This window comes from Bos taurus, chromosome 18 (genome assembly GCF_002263795.3).
Source record: "Bos taurus isolate L1 Dominette 01449 registration number 42190680 breed Hereford chromosome 18, ARS-UCD2.0, whole genome shotgun sequence".
NCBI lineage: Eukaryota > Metazoa > Chordata > Mammalia > Artiodactyla > Bovidae > Bos > Bos taurus.
Window position 1 is genome coordinate 54,460,686 of NC_037345.1, and position 27,655 is coordinate 54,488,340.

The window sequence follows — 27,655 nt, forward strand, 5'->3', positions numbered from 1 at the left end:
AATACAGGAGACGGGTTCCATCCCTGGGTTGGGAAGATCCCCCGGAGAAGGAAATGGCAACCCACTCCAGTATTCTTGCCTGGGAAATCCCATGGATAGAGGAGCCTGGCGGGCTACAGTCCATGGGGTCGCAGAGGCCCTGGTAGTGACTGAGTGACTCACACACACACGCCTCATAGACTACAGGATCTTAGTTCCCCAACCAGGGACTGCACCCATGTTCTCTGCAATGAAAGCATGAATTCTTAACCAATGGACCACCTGGGAAGCCCCCTCCACCCATTTTTAAAAACACATGGCTGCATCAGGTCTTAGTCGTGCCACGCATCATCTTCGTTACAGCTCCTTGGCTTAGCTGCCCCACAGCCTGTGGGATCTTAGTTCCCCGACCAGGGATTGAACCAGTGCCCCCTGCACTGAAAGGTGGATTCTAACCACTGGACCATGAGGGAAGCCCCTCCACCCCTCTGTATGCTGCACACATCCTCCTGCCAGCTCTGAGTTGGAGGGGGGCACTGCCATCCATCATCCCAGCTAAGGAAGCCAGGGTCCAGAGGGCCCAGGCCTCAAGACCCCAAGCCCGTGGCCCCTCCCCAGACCCACCATGCTGGGCCTCCCCTCCGGGAGGCTCTGACCCAGCACATCCTGCCAGGCAAGACTGCCCTCTTGTTGCCTGCAAAGGGTGCCCAGAGCCCAAGCAGGGTGATGGGGGGTGGTCAGGAGGGCCAAGAAGATGGGACACAGGCCTGAGGGTGAGGGGGAAAAAGAGGGGCAGAAACGTGAGGAGGAGGAGACTCGAGCACAAGCGTTGTCTTTTATTTCCTTCCTCGGGTAGCGGCGGCTTCCCACCACCACCACCTGGAAGCGCAGGGAGGAGACGGAGGGGTGGGCATGGGGACGACCCTCGCAGCTCCAGGGCTGGGTCCATCCTGAGAGGTCGGGGCTGCAGGAGGCAGGGGGCTCCCAGTGCGGGGTGGGGGAAAGGAGCCACTCCCTCCCCAGCAGTGAGAGCGAATCACGGTGGCTACATGGACCCAGAGCTCAGCCAGGGAGGAAGGTGGAGACGAGGAGACGAGACACCGGCTCCATGACTCAGCTGGCTGGGAGAGGTGGGGCTGGATGCGGACTCCGACCCCCGGCAGCACCCACAGTGAACAGGCCTGCGCCAGAGAGCCTGCCAGAGAGCCTGTGTGTCGGGGTGGAGAAGAGCAGCTCTGGGGGCTTAAATAAAGGGCAGGGGGTGAGGGATGCAGTGAGAACAGAGGGTGACCGTCTGGCCAGTGGGCCCGGCCTCGGGGGCCCCGGAAGCAGTGCTGAGCCCGCGGGGTGGCTGTAGAGTCCTCGGTGGGAGGAGGGAAGGGCTCGCAGCCAGGGTCTCGGGCCCCCCTCTCTCTGGGCTCACACGGCGATCCTCGCTGGAGGGCCTGGCCGGGGGAGAGCGGACGGGGCAGGGAGACGGGCGCCGGGGCCCTGCGGGGCTTAGCGCAGGTCTCCTCGTCACCCTGGATGGTCTTCTTGATGCGCAACAGCATGGTGGTGAGCCACTGGTCCAGTCGGGAGATGGAGTCGTATTCCTTCACCTGCGCACCGGGCGACAGGCTCGGGGTGAGCGGCCGCCCTGAGCCCGGCCTCGCCTTCCACCCTGTCCCCAGTCCCAGCCCAACGGGCTCTGTTCAGGATCCTCTAGACGGTCCTGTCAGCAGCCCCTCCCTGAACAGGGGTGAGGGGATGTGTAGCCCTGACCCCGGACAGAGCCTCTCCCTCCTGTCTTTACTGGCTGACACATGAGGGCTCCCGCTGGGGGAAAAAAGATTTACAGCTGGAAAAACAAAAGGTCCAGCTTTCTTGTTTTAAGGATGGGAAACTGAGGCCTGGAAACATGGCGCAGGCCTGTTCTGAGCGCTGCGGGCGGGTGGGAGGGGGGTGGGCAGAGAGAGCCCCAGCCTGCGGGCCCCCTCCTCTCCCATCTCCTGTGCTCTGCTGCTGAGATTCCTGCCATCCACCCCGGCCAGCTGTCTGGGGAGGGATGGACTGGCCAAGCTTGGTCCCTGACATCATTCAGGGGTCTATGATTCGTGAGGGGTGCCTGGGGAGAGTCACACTGGACAGATCCAGATCCACCTGGGCTGCGTGTAACAATTCCAGAATGCCTCGCAACAGGGTAAGGACAGGGAGAGCATCTCTGTGGGGAGATTGTTATCAGAGAAGCTGCTGGAAGGGGGCCTCCCAAGGCCACCTCTCCTGCACCCCTAGTGGCACCTGCCTCCAGCTTTCCGGGAGGTGAGGGAAGGGGGACGACATGACTCCCTCCCTGCACCCCCAGGGTCACCCAGAGTGCCCGATGTGAGACTCCCTGCACTACTCATCCGGGGGACTCTGAGGGGTGCAGAGACCTTGGCCTTCAGGAGCACACAGACACGGGTTTGAATCCCAGCTCATCTCTAAGATGGGGAGACCACTCCCTGCACCTCTTGGGGCTACTTGTGAGGATTCTGGGGTGACGGGAGAAAAGAATCCACAGCCAGGGCCTGGGGCCAGAGACAAAAAGGAGGAAATTCACAGGACCACGTCTGATGGGGGCTGCCAGCCCCGCAGCTACTCACCGCCTCGGTGTAGCTGTCCACGTTCTGCTCCTCGTGGGCTTCTAACAGCTTCTGCGAAACAACAGGGGGTGGGGCTCAGGAGCCAGGCAGGCCAAGGCCTGACCCGGAGGAGCTCCACACACAGTATCTGGGTGGATAAGCGTCAGGGGTGCCCAGGCTGAGTGGGAGGAAGAGGCTGTGCTCCAGCCTGCCCTCAGCTCAGAAGGTCACTGACACGGAGCATCACCCATGCATGCGTGCCCGTGTGCGGGTGAGAACCCACAGCCTCCCTGCTCTGCCCTGGCTCCATCAACGCTTGAGTCTTGTCTCAGCCAGAAAATGGGGACCCAGATGGCAGATGAGATTGGTTGGGGGGGGGGTAAAAAAAGGCCCCTGAGAAACACTGTACAGGTCTCAGTGGTTGTGCTAACCGGAGCCCAAGCCCCCGATATGGGAGAGGAGCAGCCCAATGCCCCCGCAACACTCACTTTCATCAGCTTGCACTCCCGAGAGTCGGAGAACGCAGGGAATAGCTCCTCGTACTTCTGAACAGCGAGCTGAGGGTCAGCGAGGACGGAGGGAAGGAAAAAGGGAACAAGCTGATGAAGATCCCCTGGCAGCTGCAGGGACCTGGGGCTGCTCCAGCCCTAAGTCAGCTGTCTGTATCCCCACCCCAACCTCCAGAGACACAGGGCTCTGTGCCTGGTGAAGAGGCTCCCCAGAGCTAAGCTCAGCGCCAACCTGGCTGCAGACAGCTGTGGAGGTGGGTGGCGGGCAGGGGACGGGGGCCTGGGGAGGGAGGAGGCTTCCTCAGGCCGGCGCTTAGGGCCTCTCCCTGCACCCAGCCCCACCAGGGTAGGTGCACATGCTTTGTGCCATGCCTGACGCCTCATGTCTAACCCTCATGAGGACCCAAGGAGGGTCAAACGATGGTGACTCCATTCTGCAAGTAGGAACCAGACCCAGAGACAGCAGTGACCCGCACAGGGCTCAGGACACATTTTGGGGAACTGAACTGGCCTGATCTCAAAGCCCAAGCTCTCACCTGCCCCAGCAGGCACCCGCAGAGTGAGGGTGGGGCTGAGGCGCACCATGTGGGTGAGGGCAGACAGCTGGAGACCCCAGGAAACCCCAGATTCCAGCAAAACCCAGCTCCTCTCCGAGCCCTGACCAGGCTCGTGCTGAGAGGCCCTGAGGACGGGTGGGGTGGGCAGGCAGGCTCTGGTTCAAACATCAGCAGTCAGAAAGGTCTGGACTCCTGGGGCAATTTACTAGCCACATGGCCTTGAATGAGAGACTCTGTGTCTCAGCCTCGGTATCTTCCTCTGTGAAGTGGGATGACCATGGTGCCAACCTCGTGGGTTACAGTAAGGACTCCAAAAATGCTCCCACAAAAGAAAATGCCTGGCACCAAGCCAGCCTGGAGTTGGAAACGCAAAGGGTACAAGGGTGGAGTGAGTGACATCACGGATAGAAACGCAGTGAGAACAAGCTATTTCCTGCCTGAAGGCGCTGCCAGGGCCAGAGAGGAGCAAGGGACCTGCCCCTCCTGAGAGGCACAGAGGTGACTTGGCATAGTGACAGACATGGTGCTCCAGGGGTGGTCACGCCATGTGGCGTAACTCTGGGGGGCCCCAGGGCCTGCCATTCACCCTGTGTGTATGTGGGGTAACTCTGGGGGACCCCGGGGCCTGCCGTTCACCCTGTGTGTATGTGGGGTAACTCTGGGGGGCCCCAGGGCCTGCCGTTCACCCTGTATGTGGGGTAACTCTGGGGGGCCCAGGGGCCTGGGCTCACCTTGGCGTTTCACCCTGTGTGGGGATAACTTTGGGGGGCCCCGGGATCTGGGCTCACCTTGGCCTTTCACCCCGTGTGGTGGTAACCCTGGGGGGTCCCATGGCCTGGGCTTACCTTGGCGTTGAGCATGTCGATGCAGAAGTGGCAAAGGGCAGCCTTGAAAAAGTAGTCCTTGGCGCTATACTTGAGGAGTGGGCTGTCCATGGCGTTGGTCCCCACCTGAAGGCACAAGGCGGTGGGCAGCCAGAGGGCCGGGTCACTGCCAGGCACTTGGGAGCAGCTAGGAACTAGGTCCATGCCCAGTGATGCCCTGTGAACCCAGGACCCCGAGGGCAAGGAAGCCAGAGACCAGCCCCGGGAAACTCTGCGTCAGGTCTGAGAGACCCAGGACCCGGGCGTGCTGCGGGTGGGTGTGTGGTCCCAGGGCCGAGGCCAGCTGTCTGTGGGCTCCTGGAGATGCCTGAGCGGGTGATGGGGGCGGCGGCCCCGCTGTCGGGCTGACAGGAGGCTGGCATGCTGGTGGGCAGAGGGGCGGCAGGCTGCAGAACATGAGAGGCGGCGCCCGCCCCGCGCTCCTCCGAGGCCAGCTGCCTCCCTGTCTCCCAGCGAGGCTGAACCCACCAGGGGGCCAGGCCTCGCCCAGGAGGGAGCATGCACATCCAGGGCACGCCCCCTCCTGCCCTCTCTGCAGGCTCCTCAGCTGCAACCGGCCATCCCGGGCCTTGTGATTCTTTCCGCTCTCTCCCCATCTGGGAGTTGGCCTCGCTCTGCCCGCGGAGGCCCTGGTGAGCAATGTGGGGAGGACTTGTCTAGGGAGAGCGCGATGACGCCACACGGGGCCGTGTGTGGAGAGTGCTCAGCCAGGCCGAGTCCAAGCTGAGGGCATGGGGATGACCGAGGGCGCTGCAGAGAAGTCGGGGGAGGGTGGGAGGTGGGGAGAAGGGGCGCCGGCCAGCAGGGTAGGGCGCAGTGCCTGCCCCAGAGAGCGGGGCTCAGGCCCTGCTGTCCCCACCTGCTCGTAGATGTCGATGGCCTTCTGGTACTGCTCCAGCTGCGCCGCATAGCCGGCCACCTTCAGCAGACACTTGTTGGCCGAGCTGAGAGGGGTAGAGAAGGGCAGGGGGTCAGTGGTGGCGGGGCCTGGGGCCCTCGCCGGGGGCGGGGGCGGGCAGGGGGCGCCTGGGTACCTGTTGGACTCCTCGCCTTTGTAGTAGTCTGCGGACTGCTCGTAGTGGGCGATGGCCTGGGGCACACGGGGCGGGGGAGAGGGCGAGGGGCTCAGGCGGCCTTCGTCGCCTGCGGGCCCGGCAGCTCTGCCACGCCCCAGGCCCCCAGACTGGTCCCAGAGGACTGGCTGCAGCAGCCCTCCCCACCACTGGCCAGGCTGGGCCCCCGCCGCCCACCTTCTCAATGTCCACCAGCTCCGTCTCGTAGATCTCGGCGATGGAGATGTGGTGCTTGGCCGCGATGGTGAAGCGGCCCTGGGTGAGACGTAAGAAGGGGCTGTCAGTGACGAGGGGGTCCCGAGCTCTCTGCCCAGCTCAACCACATGCCCCTCACCCTGGCCCCCAGTCCCATGAAACTGGATTCGCAGCCCTTGGCCACCCGTGGGAGAGGGGTCCGCCAAGGAGGGTCCTGAGAGGCACGAGGCTTGCGAGGGAGGCTTCTGCCTGACAGGCCTGCGTCTGAGTGCTGCCCCAACCAGGTGACTGCGGGCATGCCCCCCCATACCCAGGCTCCATGGGAACACAGCAGATGGGGCAACATAGGAAATACGGGCACTGGGACTGGCCAGAGGCCTTGGCCCAGGGGCACATGTGACTGGTCCAGAGAGGCGGGAGGAATAGCCTTGGACTCTGGGCCAAACGTCAAGAGTCCCGGCTGCCCCAGAGAGGGCCTGCCTCCCGACCTCCCCTCCCGTGTGGTCAGATGGCCCTTCTCCCCACGCACGCTGCAGCTTCCCCCGCAGGCCCCAGGGCCTTCCCCAAGGCGGCCCGGCTCCCAGAGCAGCTGAGCACCTCCTACCCGCCTCCACCCAGCGGCGGTCCCTGTGCCTGCCGCTCTGGAGACCGAACCGCCCAGTGCAGTGTCTCCTGCAGCACCCAGCGGGGATGGCTACACGGTGACAGCATCGCAGGACCCGCCGGGGCAGGACGGGCGATCGGCCCCAGGTGGATGTGACGCGGATGGGGCCTGGGCTTGGCGCCTCAGGCTGGCTCTCCCGGCTCGGACCAGCAGCCAGGGCTCATCTGTCGATGAGGACGCTCCCCAGGGCAGGCGGGGCTGAGCTCACTCTGGGCTGGGGGAGGCTGGGGAAGGGGAAACTCCATGGACACGTGAGGGCCCCAACAGTGGTAATGCCTTTGAGTGAGGACAATGGTGGCCTACGGGGGGCTGGAGACAAGACCTGGGGAGGGGCCGTCCGCCCCTCTCACGTGCTGGGAGCTGCCACCAGGAGCCAGGCTGGCACGGAGCTGTGTGAGGACCCAGCCAGCCCAGCCCGGCTCCGGCTCCGGCTCCTGTGACAGTTCCTTCCCCCCTCCGCCTCCCCTCCTGTCTCTCTTGGGGGCAGGGGATGGGATGGAGGGCGGGGAGGCAATAAGGCAGGGCTTGAAGTGGGGTAAGGGGAGGGAGGGAGCCAGGACATGCGGTGGCCCTTACCATGTCTGTGTAGATCTCAATCGCTCGCATCAAGCAGTTGATGGCCTCTGGAGAGAGAACAAGGGAGGCAAGGAGGAGGAACGAGAAGGTGAAGTCGTTTCAGAGGAGAGGAGAGGAGAGAAGGGAGGCGCCGGGCCGCTGCAGAGGGCTCAGGGGGGCATGGGGGGCACGGGGGTCCCGAGCCCCAGGAATTTTGGCTTGACTCATTCATGCTGCTGGCTGTGACCTGCTGGGCACGTGCTTTCAGGGGAGCCCTGCCAATACGGCTGCCCTCTGCCCCGGGGCCACCGCGATGTCACCACCTCCCCAGTGACCGTGGGACAGGGCGCAGCCGGCACCATGTCAGACTCCCTGGGGGTTTGAAGCCAGAACTGCTGAGGGCCTGCACTCGGGGATGAGCTGCTGGCAGCCGCAGCCAAGCCTGACACTGGAGGGACAGCCAGGTCCTTCTGCCACCCTTTCACGGCGGGACCCTGAACCAGCCGTGTGCCCTGCCCCTGCCCGGCCTCCACCGTGGCAGGAGGTGGCAGGGTGCTGTGACCCCGAGGCCCCCGCCATGGGGTCTCCATCACATCCCCGCGCGCCCATCGGCTCCTCAGACCACAGGCGTCGCTGACAACACACACACCCTGGGGTGGCGCTCGGAAGGAAGCACTGGGGCACCTCTGTCGGACTCTCGCACGCGACATTTTAAATTTGGAACTTTGAGAAAGGTTGTTGTTTTCTTTTTTTTGACAACTTATTTGGAAGAGAGAGAAGCACGAGTGGGAGGCATTTTCTAGCAGATAGAGATGAGCTCTCGGGTGGATGTTTTTTTAAACGTCATTTTAATGCATCTCGGGAGGACAGTGTGTTGGGGGAGGTGGGAGGAGGAATACAGAGAGCCTGGACAGACCACAGCGGGTGGGCTCTGAGCTGGGGCACAGCTGAGTGTTCACGCAGCCCGGGGCATCGGGAAGGCTCCTGGCCTGCTGCTAGGGCTTCAACGTCAGCAGGGCCCACAGGGCTGAGATGCCACCAGGAAGGCCCAGGCCCAGTCCCTGCTTTCAACGGGGGCTCAAGGTCTCATCACCCAGGGAGATGCATCAACAGAGGCTCTTAGCCTCGGACCTGTGGTTGGTCCTTCAGGGAGTCCACAAGCCCCACTCCCCCAACTCATAGGCCAAAAGGGGGTGTCTGAGAGCTATTCTGGGGGATGGAGGCTTGGGAGGTTGGGTGCAAGGCCTCGGGGGACCCCCCCCAAAAGATTCAGAGAACGTACACCATGGGGTGAAGGTCATGAGGCTGACAGGTGGAAGCCTGGGGCAGTAGGGAAGAGGAAAAAGGGGCAGGAGAGAAGGAGAAAAAGGAGGGAACGCCGCGGACAAATACAGCGGAGGAAGCAGTGTTGCTGTCTCTCACGCACACACACTCTCACACGCTCTGTGACAGAGCATTTCCCGAAGCAACTGATGAGCTAACAGCGCAGTGCTAAGGATGCTCAAAAGCCAGGCGCCAGGGCTGCAGCGCACAGGCTCTGCACACCGCATCCTGCCCCGTCCCCCACCCTGGGGGACTGGATGCGACTCGGGGGCTTCCTCTCCCAGAATGCTGCGGCGCATAGCTTGGTCTCCACAGGCCAAGGGGGCAAAGGCTGCCCCTGGTGAGGTCAGAGCCCTGGATGCAGAGAGGCTGGAAGCTCCCAGGCAAGACAGGAACCCTCGCCCCACCGCCACCACCACAGCAGCTGCCCAGGGCCTGCTGGCGCTGGCCTGAGTGCTGTCGGCCAGAGGGCCCCTGCGGCAGGGGAGGACGGCTTAGGCGCAGCCAGCAGCGTGGATTCACACAGGGTTGAGGCCCCTCGCTCCAGGACAGCTGTCTCTGGAAGCGCAGGCTGCCAGCTGACACCCCAGCTGGCGCGCTAGCGGACAAGCTGCTGACACGCGGCTACAACCAGCTTATTTCCAGTCTCTGGGACCCCAGCTGTGGACAGCCCCGCACAGCCCTGGACAAGCATGGCAAACCCAGCAACCTGACACCCACCATCCACCTGCGGAAACCTGGAGCCCTGGGAGGCAGGTGGGGTGAGGGCGGTGCTCAGGCCCAGACAGGGGAAAGCAGTGGCCTTAGGTCAGGGCGGACTCTAGAGGGAGAGCGAAGGCAGGCACCAAATCCCGCCGTCCGCCCTGGTGGCCCTGAGGCGCAGGCTCAGCTGCCTGTCCGGGGGCAAGTGGGGAGCTTCCAGGACTCCTGCAGGAAGCACTGACACAGCTGGAGGTGTCTGAGGCAGGTGAGGCCAGCAAGGCCCCAGGGAGCCGGCCACCTGCGTGGGGAAACCCGGCAAGGATCCACGTGGGCCCTCTGGCTCTGACTGACAAGGCAAGTGGCCAGGCCAGACTCCCACCTGACAAGGGCCGGGGGTCACCCCTTTCAGATATATATCTCACGCTGGTGTAGGGCTGGGCCCGTCTGTGCTTTAACTCACATGCGATCTCTGCTTCCTTGACCAGGAAGTGAAGACCCAAAACACGTTGTTGATGGCCCCAGGTCACAGAGGAACAGGCTCCCATGGGCCTCGGAGACCAGTGAGCCCCACCCTCCTTGAGTGGGGGTTGGTCAGTTATGACGCAGGGGTGCTGGGAGCCCCTTCAACACCTCCCCCTGCTCAGCAACAAGAACCTCCAACCCCGGCCCTGCCCATGAGGCTCTCCCCTGCGCCACGGGACCTTCCGTTCCCCGAGAGCCGCCTTTAGTGCCAAACCTGCTCCCTCCTGGCCTCCACATCCAGGGCAGAGAAGCAGGCTGGCTGATGCTGAGACAAACCAAGTCGCCCTCTGTGCCCCACGACGGGCACGTCACACACAACCACCGCCGCCTGCCCACCAGACACCTCAGCCATCCTCCGTGCTTCTGGAGGCCAGGCCCGGGTCACACCCTCACATGGGCCCTAGCGCCCCCCACACACGCTGCAGAGCCCACTGCCAGCTGAAAAGCCTCAGCTCAAAAGCTGGGAAAGGACGCCACATGCTAGTACCCGCTGGGGCCTGTCCACCAGAAGCGCTGGGTATTGTTTAAACGGCAAATCTGCCCTATGCACTTGCTGAGAAGCCCGGCCTCAGCTTCCACCCCAGGAACCAGTCCTTCCAGTCACTCGGGTGCGGCGGCCCAATGTCTGTCACAGGTGCCTGGGCAGCATCTCTAGGTCGACCAGTTCCCCAGAGAGAAGGCAGGCTGGGGGCAGGGGCGGGACTCGCTGAGGGGGATGCACAGTCTTTCCCCGGTGATTCAAGCTGAAAACAAACCCACGGTCATTCATCGTGTGACCCAAACCCTGGCTCATGGCCACATCACCAGTGGCCTGCTGCACCTCAGCGCCAACCAGCCAGGTGCGCTGAGCTTTGGGCAGTCACCAGGACACACCCGGTCATGAGGTCTCCCCTTGGTTCAAGCCGCGCTGAGTGCACCATGTGACCACCGAGGCCAACGTCTGAGAGACACCCGGCTACAGAGGAGAGGCCCAGCAAGACTGGGGACAGAGAACAGGTACTTGGCCCTCACAGACATCAAACCCTCGACTGGGAACCAAAACGTCGCGGTGGCGATGATGAATTCGCCACCAATGTCCCCCGAGCTGGCATGTGAACTGGGGCTCACAGATCCGTGGAAAGACCCCGGGCACTGGTGCAAACTGCCCTCTCTTGGGAAGGACAAGCCTTTATTCAAGATGATGCGTCTCCCTTTTTTTTTTTTTTAAATTAATATTTGCGTATTTCCCATTCTCTTGTGAGTGGATAGTGATAATAGATAGTCATTAGCAAAAAAAAGCCTTTTGCTTGTTAAAATTAAAAGTTGGCAACCCATGTCTGGCACCAAGATTAAAAAAAAACAACAACAACTAAAATTCCAGCCCCCCAAGATCCAACAGCCTGGTACCCGCTGGGCTGTGCATCTACTTTAGTTGAGCCCAGCGGGGGACAAACATGGTTTCCTCACAGTAAGTCAGCCCCAAACTGGGCTTTGGTCCCCAACACACTCTCATCTGAAGGAACTTACTCTCTGGCTACCGCATCTCCACCCGGTTCTCTCCAATACCCCCACCCTGGGGGTAAGGGAAGCCAGGTCAGGATAACTTCCGCTCCTTTTTCAGCAGAGACTCCTACCTGGCTGGTCTCAGAACCCCCTCCCGCCCCCTCCGCGTGTTAATTCTGACAGCAGAACAGATTTTCCTCTCTCCTGGGCACGCGGTGGGCCTGAGATGTAACTCCCACTCCCACATGCTCCCGGGCTCCGGGAGGGGCGCCACCAGCTGCAGGCACAGAGCGGGAGGGGGAGGCGGAGGCTGGGAGCCAGAGAGAGGCAGACTGACGCCAGGCGGAAGGCAGCCAACGCGCCAGTCACAGCGCGAGCGCCGCCGGCGCAGCGTGGTGGAAAACCTGCGGCCCTCTCTGGAGGGCTCAGCGGGGGCGCGGGTCCACCAGGCTCTCACCTTGGGGGTCGGCTTTCTTGAACGCGTTGCCGGCGTCCACGAAGCAGGTGGCTGCGTCGTGCTTGCTCTGCAGCTGCAGGTGCAGCTGGGCCGCCTGGCAGAAAGCGCTTCCGGCAGCTGGAACAGAAGAGGGTGCGCCCTGCCTCAGAGCAGGGCTCCAGGCTCTGGAAGCCGCTCAGATGACGCCTGGGGAAGGGGCTGAGCTCTCGTGAGTCCCGGAGAGAGGAGGAGACTGGCCTGGGGGAACCGAGGTGCAGGCCTGGACCTCAGGCCACCTGATCCCAGCGGTGCCCCCCACCCCCACCCGGAAGCTGTCCCCCAACCCCGGGGAGCCTGGAACCAGCATTCCAGAGGGCATCACAGGCTGGGGCCAGGTGGGGGTGCTGGGGGAGAGAGGGGCAATCAAGACCCAGCTGCACCACACTCCCACCACCTCCCCTTTCCAAGCCTGACTTCACCGCCGCCCACAGCTCCCAGCCCTTGTGGTCTAACTCCCCAGCTCCCAGTCTCCCCTGGGGAGAACTCACAGGGTCCAGGCCCCCAGGAGGTTCACATCCAGAAAGGGAAAGGGGATGTGGATGCCATGAACTCGAGTGTGTACATGGGTTCTCAGTCCCTCAGTCATGTCTGATTCTTTGCCAGCCCATGAACGGTTGCCCACCAGGCTCGTCCGTCCATGGGATTCTCCAGGCAAGAATACTGGAGTGGGTTGTTACTTCCTTCTCCAGGAAGATCTTCCCGACCCAGAGATCGAACCCACATGTCCTGCGTCTCCTGCACTGGCAGGTGGATTCAGCCACCTGGGAAGCCCCTATGAACCTGAGTGCATGGGGACAATGCCCACGGGTGGAGGGCAGCTGCAGTGACCACACCTGAAGCCTAGGCTGTCCCGTACTCAGCCGCCCTGTCACCTTCCACAGGTCTGTTCCTGCGTCTCTATCTTCTAATTTGACTTGAGGGAGACAGAGGGAGCCCTCCTCTTCCAGGGGTGGGAGCTGTGCTAACTGGGAGCTCCAATGGCCACATCCAGCTCCGTCCTGAAGCCCCTGCCCTTCCTCTTTCTCCAGCCGAACTCGAATCATGGAATTTCTGAGTTGGAGGAGGACAAGAGGGCCCGGCCCTATACTCTACCTTTAGAGCAGGAAACTAAACTCAGCCACCCAGGTTTTCACTGTGTCTGATTTCTTTCCTATTTTTAAGGGCTCCAAACTTGAGCGCAGAATTTCCAGAAAGGTAGTATCATTGGGGGGAAAAATGGCTTAAGATTTTTGTTTGACTATTTGGGGGAGGGAAAGAGGTGACAAATTTTAAAAGTAAAGCAACATCCACGTGATTGAAAAAGAAATCTTTCAACGGTATTTTGTTTTTGGGGTGAGCATAAAAATACACACAGAATCTGGCTCCAGGCGCAGTGTATGCTGTGAAAGCTCAGGAGAAACTCTTCTGATTTTCAGGAACCCAAAAATACTCTCGGAGGAGGAGAGCCCATTTTGCCCACTGCCTCCACACCCGCCTCTGTAGCCCGTCCCAGGCTTCATTTCCTTTGTGGTCTGAAGTCAGAAGTTCCTCCTGGGTTTCAGCACTGTCTCTGCTTGATTTTCTCGACCCAATCTTGCTGTTTCTTTTTAAACTGGAGTGCAGTTGATGTACGATGTTGTGATGTTACGTTAGTTTCCGGTGTTCAGCACAGCGGACCAGTGACACGTGCCACGCACACGTTATTGCTCTTCAGGTGCTCAGTTGTGTCCGACTCTTTGCCACCCCGTGGGCTTCAGCACGAAAGGCTTCCCTGTCCTTCACTATCTCCCGAAGTCTGTTCAAATTCACATCTGTTGAATTGATGATGCTACCTAACCATCTCATTCTCCGTTGCCCCCTTCTCCTCCTGCCCACAATCCTTCCCAGCATCAGGGTCTTTTCCAATGAGTTGGCTCTTCACATCAGGGAGCCAAAGTATTGGAGCTTCAGCATATACATACACATACACACGCACACACTTTTTTTAGATTCTTTTCCCATATAGACCATTAGAGTACTATGTAGAGTTCCCTGTGCTATACAGTAGGTCCTAGTTACAATCTTTCTGATGTTTGAAGCCTTGTTATGACATCAGCCCCAGAAGGGCTCAAGTACTGGCTTTCTGAACCTCTCCTCCAGGCCCTCAGGTAGTTCCCAAACAAATCTCTGGCCCCTCAGACCTCAAGGAGCCCCTCCCCGCCTGCCCGCCTCTCCTCGGGGGACACAGCTCAAGCTGCAGCCTTGCCAGGGTCTGACCTAATCTTCCTGGCCGAATCAGAAGGGCCACTCCGCCCACCAACACGGGCCTGAGAGTCTCTGGAGCCATGGGACCTGGGATGCCCTCTTCCGGGTAGAGGCCCTTATGACGCTGTCTGTGTGGGCGGGCATCCTGCTCCAGCTGGAGTGAGCACACAGATGGTCGGGGACCTGGTCAGCGCTCCTACAGTTTGCCAATCTGCTGACCGGAGTCCTCAAAGGGCTCTCCTGCCCCCTCCAGAGGGACAGGTGCTGCTGACACGAGTGAGGAACGGAGCTGCTGCCGCGCCAGGCTGACCGCCCTGCGTGGAGACGGCTGAGCCTGCATCACAGCCCCGCGAGCTCAGGACTGTTACCTCCCCTGCTGTCCTGAGGAGAGTCCAGCAACTTCCCCAAGGTCACGTGGCCCCAGTCTGAGCTGGGACACAAATGCCAGTCACTCTGGATTCCAAAGGTCAGGAAGCCACCGGGAGCTGTTCAGGTTCCACAACCGGAGTTCTGGCTTCTGAATTGCTTCAGCCACTCACTCATGTTGGTGTGCTGGGCAAAGGACTGGGCCGAGCCTCAGTTTTCAAGTCTGTGAAATGGGGATATTAATGGTACTGACCCTCATGGTGCTGCTGTGATGGCTGAACTAAACACTGCCTGCTTGGTGCTCAGGGGAGTGCTCAGTTATTGCTGGACCACTTGAATGTCCCTCAGCCCAGAATTCAGACTCTGATGGAAGAATTAGAGAACTGCTTCTGGGGAAACCTGAAATTCTTTTCTATTTTTAAGTAGATGGTGTGTGATTTATAATACTGTCTTAGTTTCAGGTGTACAGCAAAGTGGCTCACTTATGTATGTATGCCTTTTCTGATTCTTTTCCATTATGTGCTATTATGAGATCGTGAGTATAGATCCCTGTGCTACCCAGTCAATCCTTGTTGGAAATCTGACATTCTGAATTTAAGGAGAAACCCCTTAAGAGTTCACCAATCCACATGGGTCTATCTGATTCAATAATCTATTACTGATCCTTATCATCTAAGTCTGCTCTCCTGGGTCCTGGGACCCAAGCTGTAAAATGACCCAGCTCAAAACGACCAGACGGCAGGCCAGCGGGTCTGTAGAGCCAGTGACGGCTTTAGAGAATGGGGCCTGCAAGGCTGACCCCTCAGCCAGGCCTTTGGGATGGGGAGCCGAGGGAAAGGAGGAGACAGAGCCACAGAGGGGCTCTAGCAGGGATCACGTACCACTCCAGTTTTTGGCCATTTTGAACATGTTCGCTGCTCTGGCGTAGATTTCACATGCTTCCTCTATTTTGGACGAGCCTCTGGGTAAAAGGAAAGGAAAAAAAGGTAAGGAAAAGATCTTATCTGGAACCAAAGAGAAAGCATGCCTTCTGCCCCAGCAACAGTGGAGATGTGCCCTTATGTGTCTGGATGGCGGCCCCCACTTCCCTGTGAAGCCAGCTTTGCGAGTCCAGCTGCAGCTCAGGCCTCCATGCGGGCTCAAGGGAGACAGAGCCGGCAGCCCCCAGCCCCTCCCACAGTTTGTCCAGACCCTCCATGGGCTGGTCCGGGCTGCACCCTCACGGTGGGGACCCTTCCTGACCACCCCCCAAAGCCCCGCCTTCGACAGTCTCCTCCACTTTCTGCTCGGGATGCTCGGGGGCTCCCATGCTTTCTTGAATCCCTTTCCCCATGAGACTGCAAAGCATTCTGGGAGAGGAGTCCAGCCGTGGATGCTGGGTCCCTTCCTGTCTCAGCCCTGTGCCTTGCAGCCTGCAGCTGTTCAGTGAGGCCTCTCAACCCTAAAAGCATGTCACCACCCATTCACGACTTGGCAGGTATGTAATAATACACACACAGAAAGAAATACTGTTTTTAAGTAAGTACACAGAAAACTCCCACTTGTGTTAAAACAAAAAAGTGAGACCATAAACATACATGCAAACAGCTTATTACTGGGAAAATACACACAGAAAATAATCACTGTATTTTTCTATAAGGTGGGGTCTGTAGAACTGGGTGCCAGGTGTGGGGGACAAACTTATATTCCTTTTTAGTACTGTCTGAATTTTAAAAGCATCTACATATTTTACTTATTTGAGAAAAAAAAGTGCATGTATTTAAGTACTAAGGTTTGCATTGGGTCCCGTGGTCCAGGAGTGAATTACACTCCTAGCAACTTATCCTACGAAACTAAGGTACAAGGATGCTCAAAACAAGACTGTTTAAAGTGGCAAAATCATGGGGATTCCCTGGCGGTCCAGTGGTCAGGACTCGGTGCTTCACTGCTGTGGCCGGGATTCAGTTTCTGGTTGGGGAACTAAGATCCTGCATGCCATGTGGCGAGGTCATAAGTAAATAAATAAAATGGGCAAGTAATAACCTTCAAAACACTTACTGTGAAACAGTAGGAACCTGGAGGGTTCAGGGGAGGTACATTTTTTCAAAAAATAAAGCTCCTCGTATGGGCAGCTTTACCCAGCTTTCTGACTTCCAAGCAGTACAGAAGAACCTCTTCCTGAACTGGGGGGCCCTCTGTTAGTACCTCATCCGCAAGGCCCCTCCTTGTGCTTCTGTTGTTTCAGCTTCAATAATCCAGCCAGGCTGAGCCCACGAGGTGTGAGTGTCCATGTTTGAACGCCCACCGCCCATATAACTCAGGAGAATGAAACACACGGGCTCAGGAGTCCCAACAAACGGATTTTACATCTCTCCTCCCTGACATCAAGCAGTGTTGCATTTTGAAGAGAAGAGGTGGGTATTTGAGAAAATCATCACAAAATCGTCTTCACTCTCCCATCCCTCATCTCTGTTGTCAACCAGCCCTGGAACCTTGCTGACCCCAGCCGCAGAGGGCGAGGGTGTCTGGGGTGATCCTGGGTCCTGTGCGGGGAGCATCCCTGCCCTCCACACTGCTAGTGCGGTGGGGCCAGGCCGCCCATACTTTGGACTCATGTCGGATGTCTGCTGCAATAATCAAGCCGGAGCCGCCCTCCCTGGAGACTTCACTCAGTAGGCCTGGGCTGGGGCCTGGTCCCAGGATTTGCCAGGGGGGCCCCAGATGACTGAGCCGATCGGGCGAGTCTGGGAGGGAAGAAGCTGACCCAGACCCACCACCTGGGAAGCAGTCACCAGTGGCCTGTCCCGTCAGGTGACATGTCAGAAGGCTCCAGGGCGGGCTGGCTGGGACCGGTATTCTGGCCTCCTGGATCCAAGTCGCACCAGCTAAGGGTCTTCTTTAGCTGAAATGTGTCCCCTCTGCCCTCTGGAGCTGGGCAGACACTGCCTCCACCCTCTGCGGTCCCCAGGACGCGCTCCCCAACACTCGCCCTGCTGGGTCCCACTGTCTTCCCCCCTCAGCTGCACAACACACTGGGCCTGGAGCCCGCGTGGAGCGACGTCCTCAGAACCCACTTCTGGGCTTGGAGAGCTGAGGAACTTTGACCAGCTTCGGGCGGAAGAGATTTCAGAAGAGTCTCCTGGGGGACCGTCCCTGGAAGGTTCTCTTGGAAGAACCAGCTGCATTCCCTGAAGTGCTCTCAGGCCTGCCCCCCTCCCATGGATTCCCAAGGGCATCCTTTCCTTCTCAGTGAAGTCCCGTCCAGACCCCACTGTCCTCAGAGAAATCTCAGGCTCCCGGATGAGTAGGAATGGCCCATCCCACCCCAGCGAGGCCTGAAGCCGGATGATCAGCCACGAGCAGAGTCAGCCCAGGCCGGCTCCCCGTGGCTCAGTGAGACGGAGCAGACTCAGACACAGAGCCTGTCGGCTGCTAGGCTGAAATTCTATGATCCCAGGCTAAGCTGGGCCGATCCCGTGCTGGGTCAGTCATTCTAACTGTGGGGTGGAAAAGCCAGAGGGATTAACATCTGCTCAGGCCTCCGGGCTGGCCTCCTCAACGCTTGGGTCCCAGCCGGGTCCCTGGCTAGGCGATGACAGGAGACTCTCTGGAGTGCCAGCCTCTTGGAAGTGGAGATGCTGAAGGCGAAAGTCGTTTTGCTTCGGGTCCCTGAGACCCCAGAGGAGAAGCCGTTCGTTCACCAGGGGGACAAACATCTCTGCACTGAACATGTGCCAGGCACAGCAGGGGACAGCAGCACACGAAGGGGAAGGCCCTGATCTTGGTGAACAGGACATCAGCAAGACCCTTCCAGGGGGACCGGGGGCGAGGGCTTCTCTGAGTGGGCAGGTCAGAGAAATGCTCTGTGACTGCTGAGATTTTCAGCTTAGTCCTCAAAGATGACTCAGGAGCACCCGTATGAAGAGGGAGTGCATGGCAGGCAGAAGTCACGGCACGTGCAAAGGCCCTGAGACACGAACAACCCCAGCCAGGACAAGGAAGAGAAGAGGGCCGGGACGCCTATGCTGCAGGCAGTGGTGGGCCACAAGGCTGAAGAGGCAGGCGGGAGACCCCAGGCTGGCAGCCAGGAGAAGGGTCTGGGCCCTGCAACAAGGAGGGTTCTGGAAAGGAAAGGAGGGGCAGAAGAAGACCCCAGCTCCTCTGCTTTTCTAAGCTGTCTTCCCACGTGACAAATCTGCATGGCTCACTATAGGACTCCTCTCCTGAGAAGCTAGGCTGTCAAGAGTTAGGTCAGGCCACTTCATGTCACTTATCCAAGGGCGGCCTCCCCAACAAAACCTGCCAATTCCCTGAGGGAAGGAAAGCAGGCCTCCCTCGGACCCCTGCCCAACTACCAGAGAAGCTGGCCGGTCCTGCGTCACTGACGAGCCCGGGGGGCGGCGCCTGTGACAGCTGGCTGTCTCTCCCCCTCTGATCCCCCCAAGCTGCCTGTGATCCACGCCTCCCATCCCACGGCTTCTCTGAGCCATGCCGGGAATAGACAGAACCGGTTTGGGCCGGCCTGGAGCAGGGCGGTCTATAATTACCCCCGCTCAGCTTTGCCTTCTCCCCCTTTCCAAGGCGGAGGAAGCGGTCTCAGGCCTCCCAGGCACGGACACCAGCCTCCAGCGACCGCCATATGGAAGGAGGGAACCATGCCAGGAATGCACAGACGGCCGGTGGGACCCGGGCCAGGGGGTCCGCAGGGCAACATCTCAGCCTCCCTCCTTCCTTCCTTGGTCCCCTGGGCACTTCCTGGAGCCCAGAAACACGTCACAACCCACCCACCCCAAGTCTCTGGGGGTCCTAAGAAGGCATGCAGATGGAGTCACTCCCACTTGAAGTCCTCACTCAGTCGCGTCCGACTCTTTGTGATTCCATGGAATTCTCCAGGGCAGAATACTGGAGTGGGTAGCCATTCCCTTCTCCAGGTGATCTTCCCAACCCAGGGATAAAACCCAGGTCTCCCGCGTTGCAGGAAGAATCTTTACCAGCTGAGGCACAGGGAAGACTTGTCCTTCTGTGGTGCCCAAGCCACCTGCCCTGGGTCCTCTCCTCAGCCTGGAGGTCCCCACCTTGATTCTCAGCCGCTGCCCGGGTGGGTCAGTCTGGCCGTCCCCTCCTTCTCCACTGTCCATCCTCATGACTCCGTACAGCGGCCAGCTGGGCACTGCCTGAAACAGCACAGCAATCCCCACAGTCACCCTCCAGGTCTGAGCCCGGAGACAGAGGCGGCGGGGCTCACAGAAGCTCAGGGGCTGGCCCAAGGCCCAAGCCTCTAGCTCACTCGGCGATCCGGGGACCTCCTTTCGAGTCTTTTGAAAGAGCAAGGAGCAAGGCCCCTACCTGCTCTGGCCTCGCCTCTTGATTAAACAGCCAACACTGCTCAGGCTTCCCTCACCTGAGGAGTAGATGCTGCCGTCAGCTGGGGTTGTTCAGTTGCTCCGTCGTGTCCAACTCTTTGAGACCCCACAGACTGCAGCACGCCAGGCTTTCCTGTCCACCACCAACTCCTAGAGCTGGCTCGAACTCATGTCCATTGAGTCGGTGATGCCATCCAACCACCTCATCCTGTCGCCCCCTTCTCCTCCTGCCTTCAGTCTTTCCCAGCATCAGGGCCTTTTCCAGGGAGCAGGCTCTTCGCATCAGATGGCCAAAGTATTGGGGCTTCAGCATCAGTTCTTCCAATGACTATTCAGGGTTGATTTCCTTTAGGACTGACTGGTTTGATCTCTCTGCCGTCCAAGGGACTCTCAAGAGTCTTCTCCAGCACCACAGTTCAAAAGCATCAATTCTTCGGCCTTCTTATGGTCCAACTCTCACATCCATACACGACTACTAAAAAAACCACAGTGTTGACTATACGGACCTTTGTCAGCAAAGTGATATCTCTGCTTTTTAATGGGAAGGGATTCACTAAGCCAACCTCCTCCCCATGCCCCACAGCCCGAGCCATCCTTGCGGAGCAGCAGGTGAAGAAGGAACATCAGACAACAGAGGAGGCACCCCCCGGCCAAGGAGCAGCAGGCGGTCCCAGCCTTGCCCCACTGCTGACTGCACAGGGCTGTCCAGAGCCAGAGCCACGGGGTCTCTGGTCATCCCTCAGCATCTCCGCCCAAGAGCCCTAAGCCCCTCGCTGGCTCTGCAGTGTGCCAAGATCCCACAGAGCAGGGCCTGGCCCCACTGTGATTGCACAGGCCCCAGGAGGAGGAGAAAATCCAGTGTCTCGCGCTAACTGCCCAGCTCTGAAATGCCTGGCTGGGCAAGGGGGAGAGAGAGAATGGACTTGGGGGACCAGGGACCTGGGCTGAAATCAGCCTCGGGCACTCTGCAAGCTGCGTGACTTGGGTGAGCGATTCCTGAGCCTCAGTTTCTTCATCTGTAAAATGAAGACAATGAGCCCGACCTGGGAGGTGTCTGTGAGGCTCAGAGATGCAGTACCTGGCGCACAGCACAGAGCCCAGCTCGGAGCATGTGCACGACTGGATGCTGTTATAGGAAGGAGGAGACAGACGCTCTGAGGGCTGCCTGCAGCAGCAGAAGTCTAGAATCGCTTGGGGTCGGTGGAAAATCTGGGGAGCGCAGTCAGGCAGGCCTGGATTCCAGGGCTGGCTAGTGGCACCCCAGCCCCTGCTTCCTTATGGGGAAGTGGGGAGAAGAGTCCACCCCTGCAGGCCTGCTGGAGGCACGAGGAGCCCCGCAGGAGGCACCCAGGAGAGTGCCCCCAACACAGCAGGTGCTGAGCCAACGAGCTCACTCTCACGAAGCTGGGGGAGAGAGCAGATTCCTACTGTTCACTTCCTACTGCACCTCGGCATGGGTTTCATCTTCCCACCCCGGGCTAAGCCAAGGGGCACCCCTCCCCCGCTTTCCAGAGAGCCCGGGACCTCCCACCTACCCCACCCCCAGCACATCCCAGCGCCCTCCTGACCATGACCTCAAAGGCAGGGGCCAGGCGCCTTCCTGCGATTCTTACGCTGATCCCCTCTGCACGTTTCCTTCATCCCAGCCAGACAGCCCAATGGTTTCCGTTCTTAAAAGATGTTTCTGGGGCTTCCCTGGGGGCTCAGTGGTAAAGAGTCCACCTGCCAATGCAGGAGATTCGGATTTGACCCCTGATCCGGGAAGATCCCACGTGTCGCAGAACAACTCGGCCATGGGTCAGGCCAAGACAATTGAGCCTGTGCTCTAGAGCCCAGAAGACACACCCACTGAGAGCTCGCGCCCTACAACAGGCAAGTAGTCTCTGCTCGCTGCAACTGAAAAGCCCGCACAGCAAGGAAGAAACCAGAACTAATAAATATTTACTTAAAAAAAAAAACTGTTTCTGAAAGAGCCTTGCCGCTTACTGAAATGCAAGTCACTCAGTCGTGTCCAACTCTTCGCGACCCCATGGACTATAGAGTCCATGGAATTCTCCAGGCCAGAATACTGGAGTGAGTAGCCTTTCCCTTCTCCAGGGGATCTTCCCAACCGAGGGATCGAACCCAGGTCTCCCAGCTGAGCCACAAGGGAAGCCCTTGCCTCTTAGTAGCCCCAGCCTAAACAGGAGCATTCATACCTCTGTGTGACCACCTCCACCAAGACAGGCAGAACCCCTAGACTGCAGAGACACAAGGGCCGGGTTCCTTGGAAACCTGGGTCCCTTCAGGAAAGCCTCCACTCGCAAGAGCCGCCGAGTGCTGAGTGGGGGATCCTGGCAGTTGGCAGGGATCAGTGAGTCAGTGCCCAATTCCCCGGCATCAGAGGTTCTGCCTGCTCTGCAGGCGGAAAGCGGTCTGGAAGCCGTCACTCCCAACCCAGGCTCACCAAGGGCCCGGGGGACACCCACCTGGACCTTGGCCCCAGTCTCTGGTCAGGCAGGTCTCAGGAAAGCCAGCCTCCAGGGCTCCTGAGGGTTTCTGGTGCCCAAGGACAGTTCAAGCAGGAACTGTGCCACCATGATCTCCTGGCTGCTGTCCGTATACACAACATGGCACCCTCGTATCTCTAGCTCTCCAAGACTTCAGGTTCAACTTCTAAACACAATACCTAATATTAATAACAGCAGCAAGCACTTAATAAGCACTCTCCAGGATCACAGCACTTTACATACATAACCTCAGTCTCTCCTTACAACAACCCTAGGGAGTACGTATCACTCTCACTTTCATTTCACACGTGAAGAAACTTGCTAAACACTCTGGTATCTGAGTGGAAGGAAGTTTTTATTTTGGATGTGGGAGAGGGAGTCAGAGGAAGACGTCAGGGAGGGGAAAGCCCCAAGGAACAGAAGCACTGTCTGAAATCCCGAAGGGGCAGAGCAAGGACGTCTGGGTCCATTGGGAGCTGGAAGGAAGAAAAAGCGCATCTTGCTTTTTCCTTGTCCTCTCTCCTCTTCCACACTTACACTGTGTTTGGGAAATCGCCACCTTTCTGCTTCCAGGGCAGAAGTCGGGGCTGCTCTCCCATCTCCTGTCTGGAAGCTGAGGGAGGGGAAGGCAGCAGGAAGGAAGGAACAGAAGCAGCTTGGATCTGAGAGCCGGCTGGTACCGCCTCCACCCCCAGGCTGCTGGTGCGCCAAAGCCCCCTAGTGTCTGGCGGCCCTGAAACAACAAAGGGCAAAGGGCTTAACATCCCAGGCAACCAGGCTGCCCTGGATCCCAGGCAGATGTGACCCTGCCTGGCCCTTTTGATCTGAGCAGAGACCTCTCAAACTGGAATGCTGCCATCACTGAGGTTCCTGAAAGGCGAAGGGGGAGCTGGAGGGATGAGCTGAGCCCTGACACTCCCTCTTGCATTCCTGGAAAGGGGGCTTGTCAAACGTGGAAGCCAAGCAACCCCAGCTCCAGAGGGCAAGTGTTAGGAGCGGTTCCTGCCCACAAGGCATGTCCTCCTGGGCTGGCCTTTCGGGCAGACAGGCTCTGGCATGCTGGTCTCAGTCTCCATCTGCAACCCTGCCCTGCACCACTGCGAGTGCTCTTAGAGCTGAAGGCTCTGGGGTGAACACACCTGCTCGTCTTTCTTTCAGACATGTGGAGAAAACTGCCATGTGGGTGAGGAAGATGGGGAAATCAGGGGAAGGAAACTCCCTGAGACGCGTAGTTTGCCAACATCCTCCTAAACGGAGTGCCCAGAAATGGGCCTGAGCCTCAAAGAAAAACTCTGGATGGCAGCAAGAGGGTTTTGGGATGAGACAGGCATGGGTATGAACACCAATGCCCACTTAGCGGAAGACTGAGCACAAAGACCCGCAACTCTAACCCCTACAAATCCACCTCCAGAAGGACGTTGTGAGGACCACATAAGAGGACGCACGTCGAGTGCCTGGCCCAGGCCTGAGTCAGCGTCAGAGAGAGCCCTTAATAAACATTATCAGATGTTATTACTGTCACTGCCTTCACCCTCCCCCACGCCAGCTGCTGGAGTCCTTTCTAAACAGGAGGTCTTCAGCACTGGGCCTCCTGTGAACTGAATGCTTGCTTGTGTCCCCTGCCAAAACTCATGTGTTGAAATCCTAAGCTCCACAGTGATGGTATGAGGAGGTGGGCCCTTTGGGAAGTGACTAGGTCATGAGGGTGGGGCCCTCATGACTGGGATTAGTGCCCTTACAAAAGACACCACAAAGAGCTAGTTAACCCCGTCTCCTGCCCTCCCACAATGTGAGGACACAGTGAAACGACAGCTGTCTGTGAGGCAGCAGGCCCTCACCAGGAACCAGACCTGTCAGCACCATGACCTTGAACTTCTTGGCGTCCAAAAATGTGAGAAATAAGTTTCTGATGGTTATAAGGCACTGAGCTTACGGTATTTTGTTACAGCAGCCTGAACAACCTAAAACAGGCCATTAAAATCCTCAATGCTCTCCAGCAGCTCTGCAAATCCAAGCCTTTTCTCAAAAAGCCCTCCAGGATGGGGCCCGGTTCTTGTTCAGTTTCATCCCCTTCTGCCCCGTCTACCTTTGTGGGCTGACACAGAACCCCCCGGAGTAAACCTTCAGATGCTGACCTTCACACATCTGGGCCTTGCTCAAGCTGCCTCTTCTGATGGAAGCAGTGCTCTCCCACCAGAAAGGACCCCTGGAACTCCTGCTCATCCTTCTAGGTGGAGGCTTCTCCTCACAGGGAGCCAGCCCTGGTCTCTCTGGATCTCTGCTCCCCATCATTTCTGGACAAACCTCCCCTTACCCTAGATCTCTGTTCACACAACTCCCACTGCCTGGAACACCCTCTCTAGCCCCCACTCCTGTGACACGTCCCAGGGTTCCCCGGGGCCCAGCTCATTCCTCACCAGGGCATTCCTTAAGCTCATGCAGCTTCCTCTCAGGTCAGGAACCTCCCACCAATGATAAAATGCAGCCCTTAATCACATGTGACAATTCTGCTTTACTAGTGTGTTAGCAAGTCTTCATCTTGCCTTCCCAGCCAGGTGACAAAGTGTTTCAGGCCCTGACTTGGCTGCTCCTTCCAAGCATGGCCCAACAGTACACTAATCCCCAGGGACCAGACACCAAAAGCCACCCAGTAAAACCATGACCTGACTGAAAACTGAGCTCTTGGCCCCACCCCAAACACTGCACTTGAGTTTCTCCCCTTGTGAAGGAAGCAGAAACACAGACACGCTCTTCCCACTCTCAGCCTCTAAAAGAAAACATTCCTCACCTAATCAATACAGTCCATCAGCCGCGGATGTTTTTCCACACTAGGTAGGTCTCAGCCAAGTTACTCAAGTTCTTGTGGTGAATAAGTAAACATTATCCACCACTTGCAACAATGAGCAGTTCCCATCTCCTCTCCTGGGAAGAACCCTCCTCCTCATTTCTTACCAACCTCCTAACACCTCTCTCCTAAAGCCCCAGTCTTCCCCCGCAAACCCCTTCCCCAGCCTCTGCCTCTCTGCTGCCAGGTTCCATGGCCCCTCCTCACAGTTCCTCCTAACTCTCTACACACCCGCCTGTTCCCCTGCAGCTCTCCTCCCAGTTTCAAGAGCAACACAACCTTCCTCAGTCCTCCCTGGCTCTCTCTCCACTGGAGGTCTCAAGCCCCTTCCCCTAACCCTATCAAGCCCCCATGGCCCGAGTTCCTTCCCCAACCCCTTTCAGCTCCTTACTTATCACACTGTCTTTCCCTGCTCTGACAGCCTCCCACCCCCCACTTCTCCCATCAAACCCCCTCCTTGATCCCCATCAGTCCCAAACAGGCTCCATACCTGTTTCCTTCCTGGAAATGACACTGATGGTAGCTAACACTTTCAGAGTGATAACCACGTCCAAGGCTCAATTCTACACCCTTTAAACGTGCCCTACTTCAATACTAGTGGCAAATGCCTGAGACAGGTTTCTCTAAGACACCACCCCCCCATAATAAGGGAAGTTAAACAGCTTGCCCAAGGTCAAGAAATGGCAGAGCCTAGGCTTCTGACCTCAGCTTTTGACCCTCCTGAGCCACTAAAATTCCTCAAACGACAGTCATCAGAACAACTTTTATGAGCCAACATGAACTCATGTGAAATGTCTGCCACAAGCATTAGGGGCTGGTTCTGTTTCCCAGGCCCCTTCAGCCCTAACCTGGGCATGCCAGTCTCATCCTGCTCACACTGCACACCCCATCTTTCCTCAAAGATCACACAGCAGGCCTCCGGCCCCTTAGGTTTTCTTATCTCCCTCATCTCTCATTTTTATTCCACCAGTTCCTAAACCAAGCTTCATCCCAACTTAGTCTCCAGTCTCCCAGCCCTCTTCTTTCAGAGGATTCTGAAGGAATCCTCTGAAGGAAGGAATCCCAGAGGTTCCTCTGTTCAGATCTCACTTGGCAGTCAGATCTCCTTACACTAGTCACCTGTGACCAGGGCCATATCCACCTGAGACACCTCACGCTACTGAGACTGGGTTCACCAATCGTAGGATCATCTTAGCCCTGACGCCCGGGCCAGAGTTCACATAAATCCATCACCCCAGGTCTCGGAAAGGGGACGCCCTCGGGCATAAGTCCTCAGTCTCAGGCCCCAAGACTGCCGTCTGGGATCTTTCAAATAGGCTCTCCTTGAGCTCCAAAAGGCTTCCTGGCCTGGCTTCCCTCCAGGCTCCCTCGGTCCCCGCAGGCCACATTCCCTTCAAGGCCTGAAGGGCCCGTCTCCAGGCCTGGAGCCCCTTTCTGCCTCAAGATGGTTTCGCCTCGGCCCGGGTGTCCTCAGCCCACGGCCCTGCCACAATCTCGGACAGTCTCTCCTCAAATCATGCTGTCAGTGCTACAGTCCGGCGTCCTGGTCATGGCTTGTGTGCCCTCTGCTGCCTTAGACCATGTCCGTAAGCCCGCAATCACCCGCGTCCTCTAGGCTCGAGCTCTTCGTCTCTACCGCCGCCCCAGAACATGACTCCTCCGTCCTCTTAGCCGGGATCCCGGCCGACCCCTGCGCGCGGTTCTTACCCGAAGAGGCCCGAGAAGAAGGACTGCGAGTTCTTCACTTTGCGCTCCGCCTCGGCCAGCAGCGCCATCGCCTCCGCCTCCTTCCCGGAGTTGTCCATAGCGGCCGCAAAAGTACTCAGCAAACCGCCGGAGCCCTGCCCTCGGAGAACTCAGCTACGGCCGGGTCGCAGGAGACAGGTCGGGGGAGCTTAGTGGGCTGCGTTGACGTCGCACCGGCGCGCGCCTCCTGCGGCCAGGAACCACGTGATTCGAGCTGGCCAACCAACGGCCTCGTAGCGCGGCTTTCGCACCGCAGACCACGCCCTCTCCAGCCGATGCACGCCGCCGCGTGATTCACGGCCTCCAATCAGCGACCCGATTTTTAACGCATGCGCATGTATCTGCCTTAGGGTACATGGTGCGCTGGTTGATAGCCCACGTGACTCCGCATAAGCCAATCGCAGCCCTCACCGCCAAGGACCCGCCTCCGAGGGCAAGCTTTCTGGCTACTCCTCCACCAATCAACTTCAGCCTTTGGCTCCGTCTCAGACTTCCCTGCGGAATTTAGACACTAGTCAGCTGATCAGTGATCATCACGTGATAGCTCCATGCCGGAAGACCCTGCCAATCCTCGCCTGGGTTTGACAGCTCTTTTGCGCAGAGCTTAGTCCCCGCCTCCTCTCTTTACCTCCTGAAGGTCTCTTTCACTTGGAAAGGCGTCAGTGGGTAGGAAGGAAAGCGGTCTCCGTTTTCTTGCGCCCTCTGTCGACCTATGCTGAAATTGGTTTGGGAAGGCCAGAGAAGGCGACATATCTCATTTTATTGTGCTTTGGTTTCTTGCCCTTCGAAGATACACGTTTTAAAAAAACAAATTGAAGGTTTGTGGCAATCCTGCATTAAGCAGTTCTCTCAGAGCTGTGCGGTTTCCCAAACAGCATTGGCTCACTTAGTGTCTCAATGTCATGTTTAATAATTCTAACAATATTTTAAAGTTTTTTGTTACTCTTGTTAGGATGACCTGTGATTGGTGATTTTGATGTTATTATTAGGACTGGCTCAGACAATGATTAGCATTTTTTAGCAATAAATTATTTTTAAATTATACGTTTCTAAAATAATGCTGCTGCTGCTGCTGCACCCTTAATAGACTGAAGAAGTCT

At 58.3% G+C, this 27,655-nt stretch overlaps 1 protein-coding gene across 1 annotated transcript; it reads right to left on the bottom strand.

The window, feature by feature from the left end:
- Positions 1-795: 795 nt before the first annotated feature.
- On the bottom strand, positions 796-26,762 carry NAPA (NSF attachment protein alpha). The gene is given in 12 exon segments (NM_001192487.3): positions 796-1,491; positions 1,494-1,580; positions 2,604-2,654; positions 3,071-3,139; positions 4,494-4,598; positions 5,392-5,476; positions 5,567-5,622; positions 5,783-5,860; positions 7,041-7,087; positions 11,506-11,622; positions 15,015-15,094; positions 26,517-26,762. Coding segments are annotated over 12 exon segments (885 nt in total). The 5' UTR covers positions 26,615-26,762; the 3' UTR covers positions 796-1,479.
- Between the last annotated feature and the right edge of the window lie 893 nt (positions 26,763-27,655).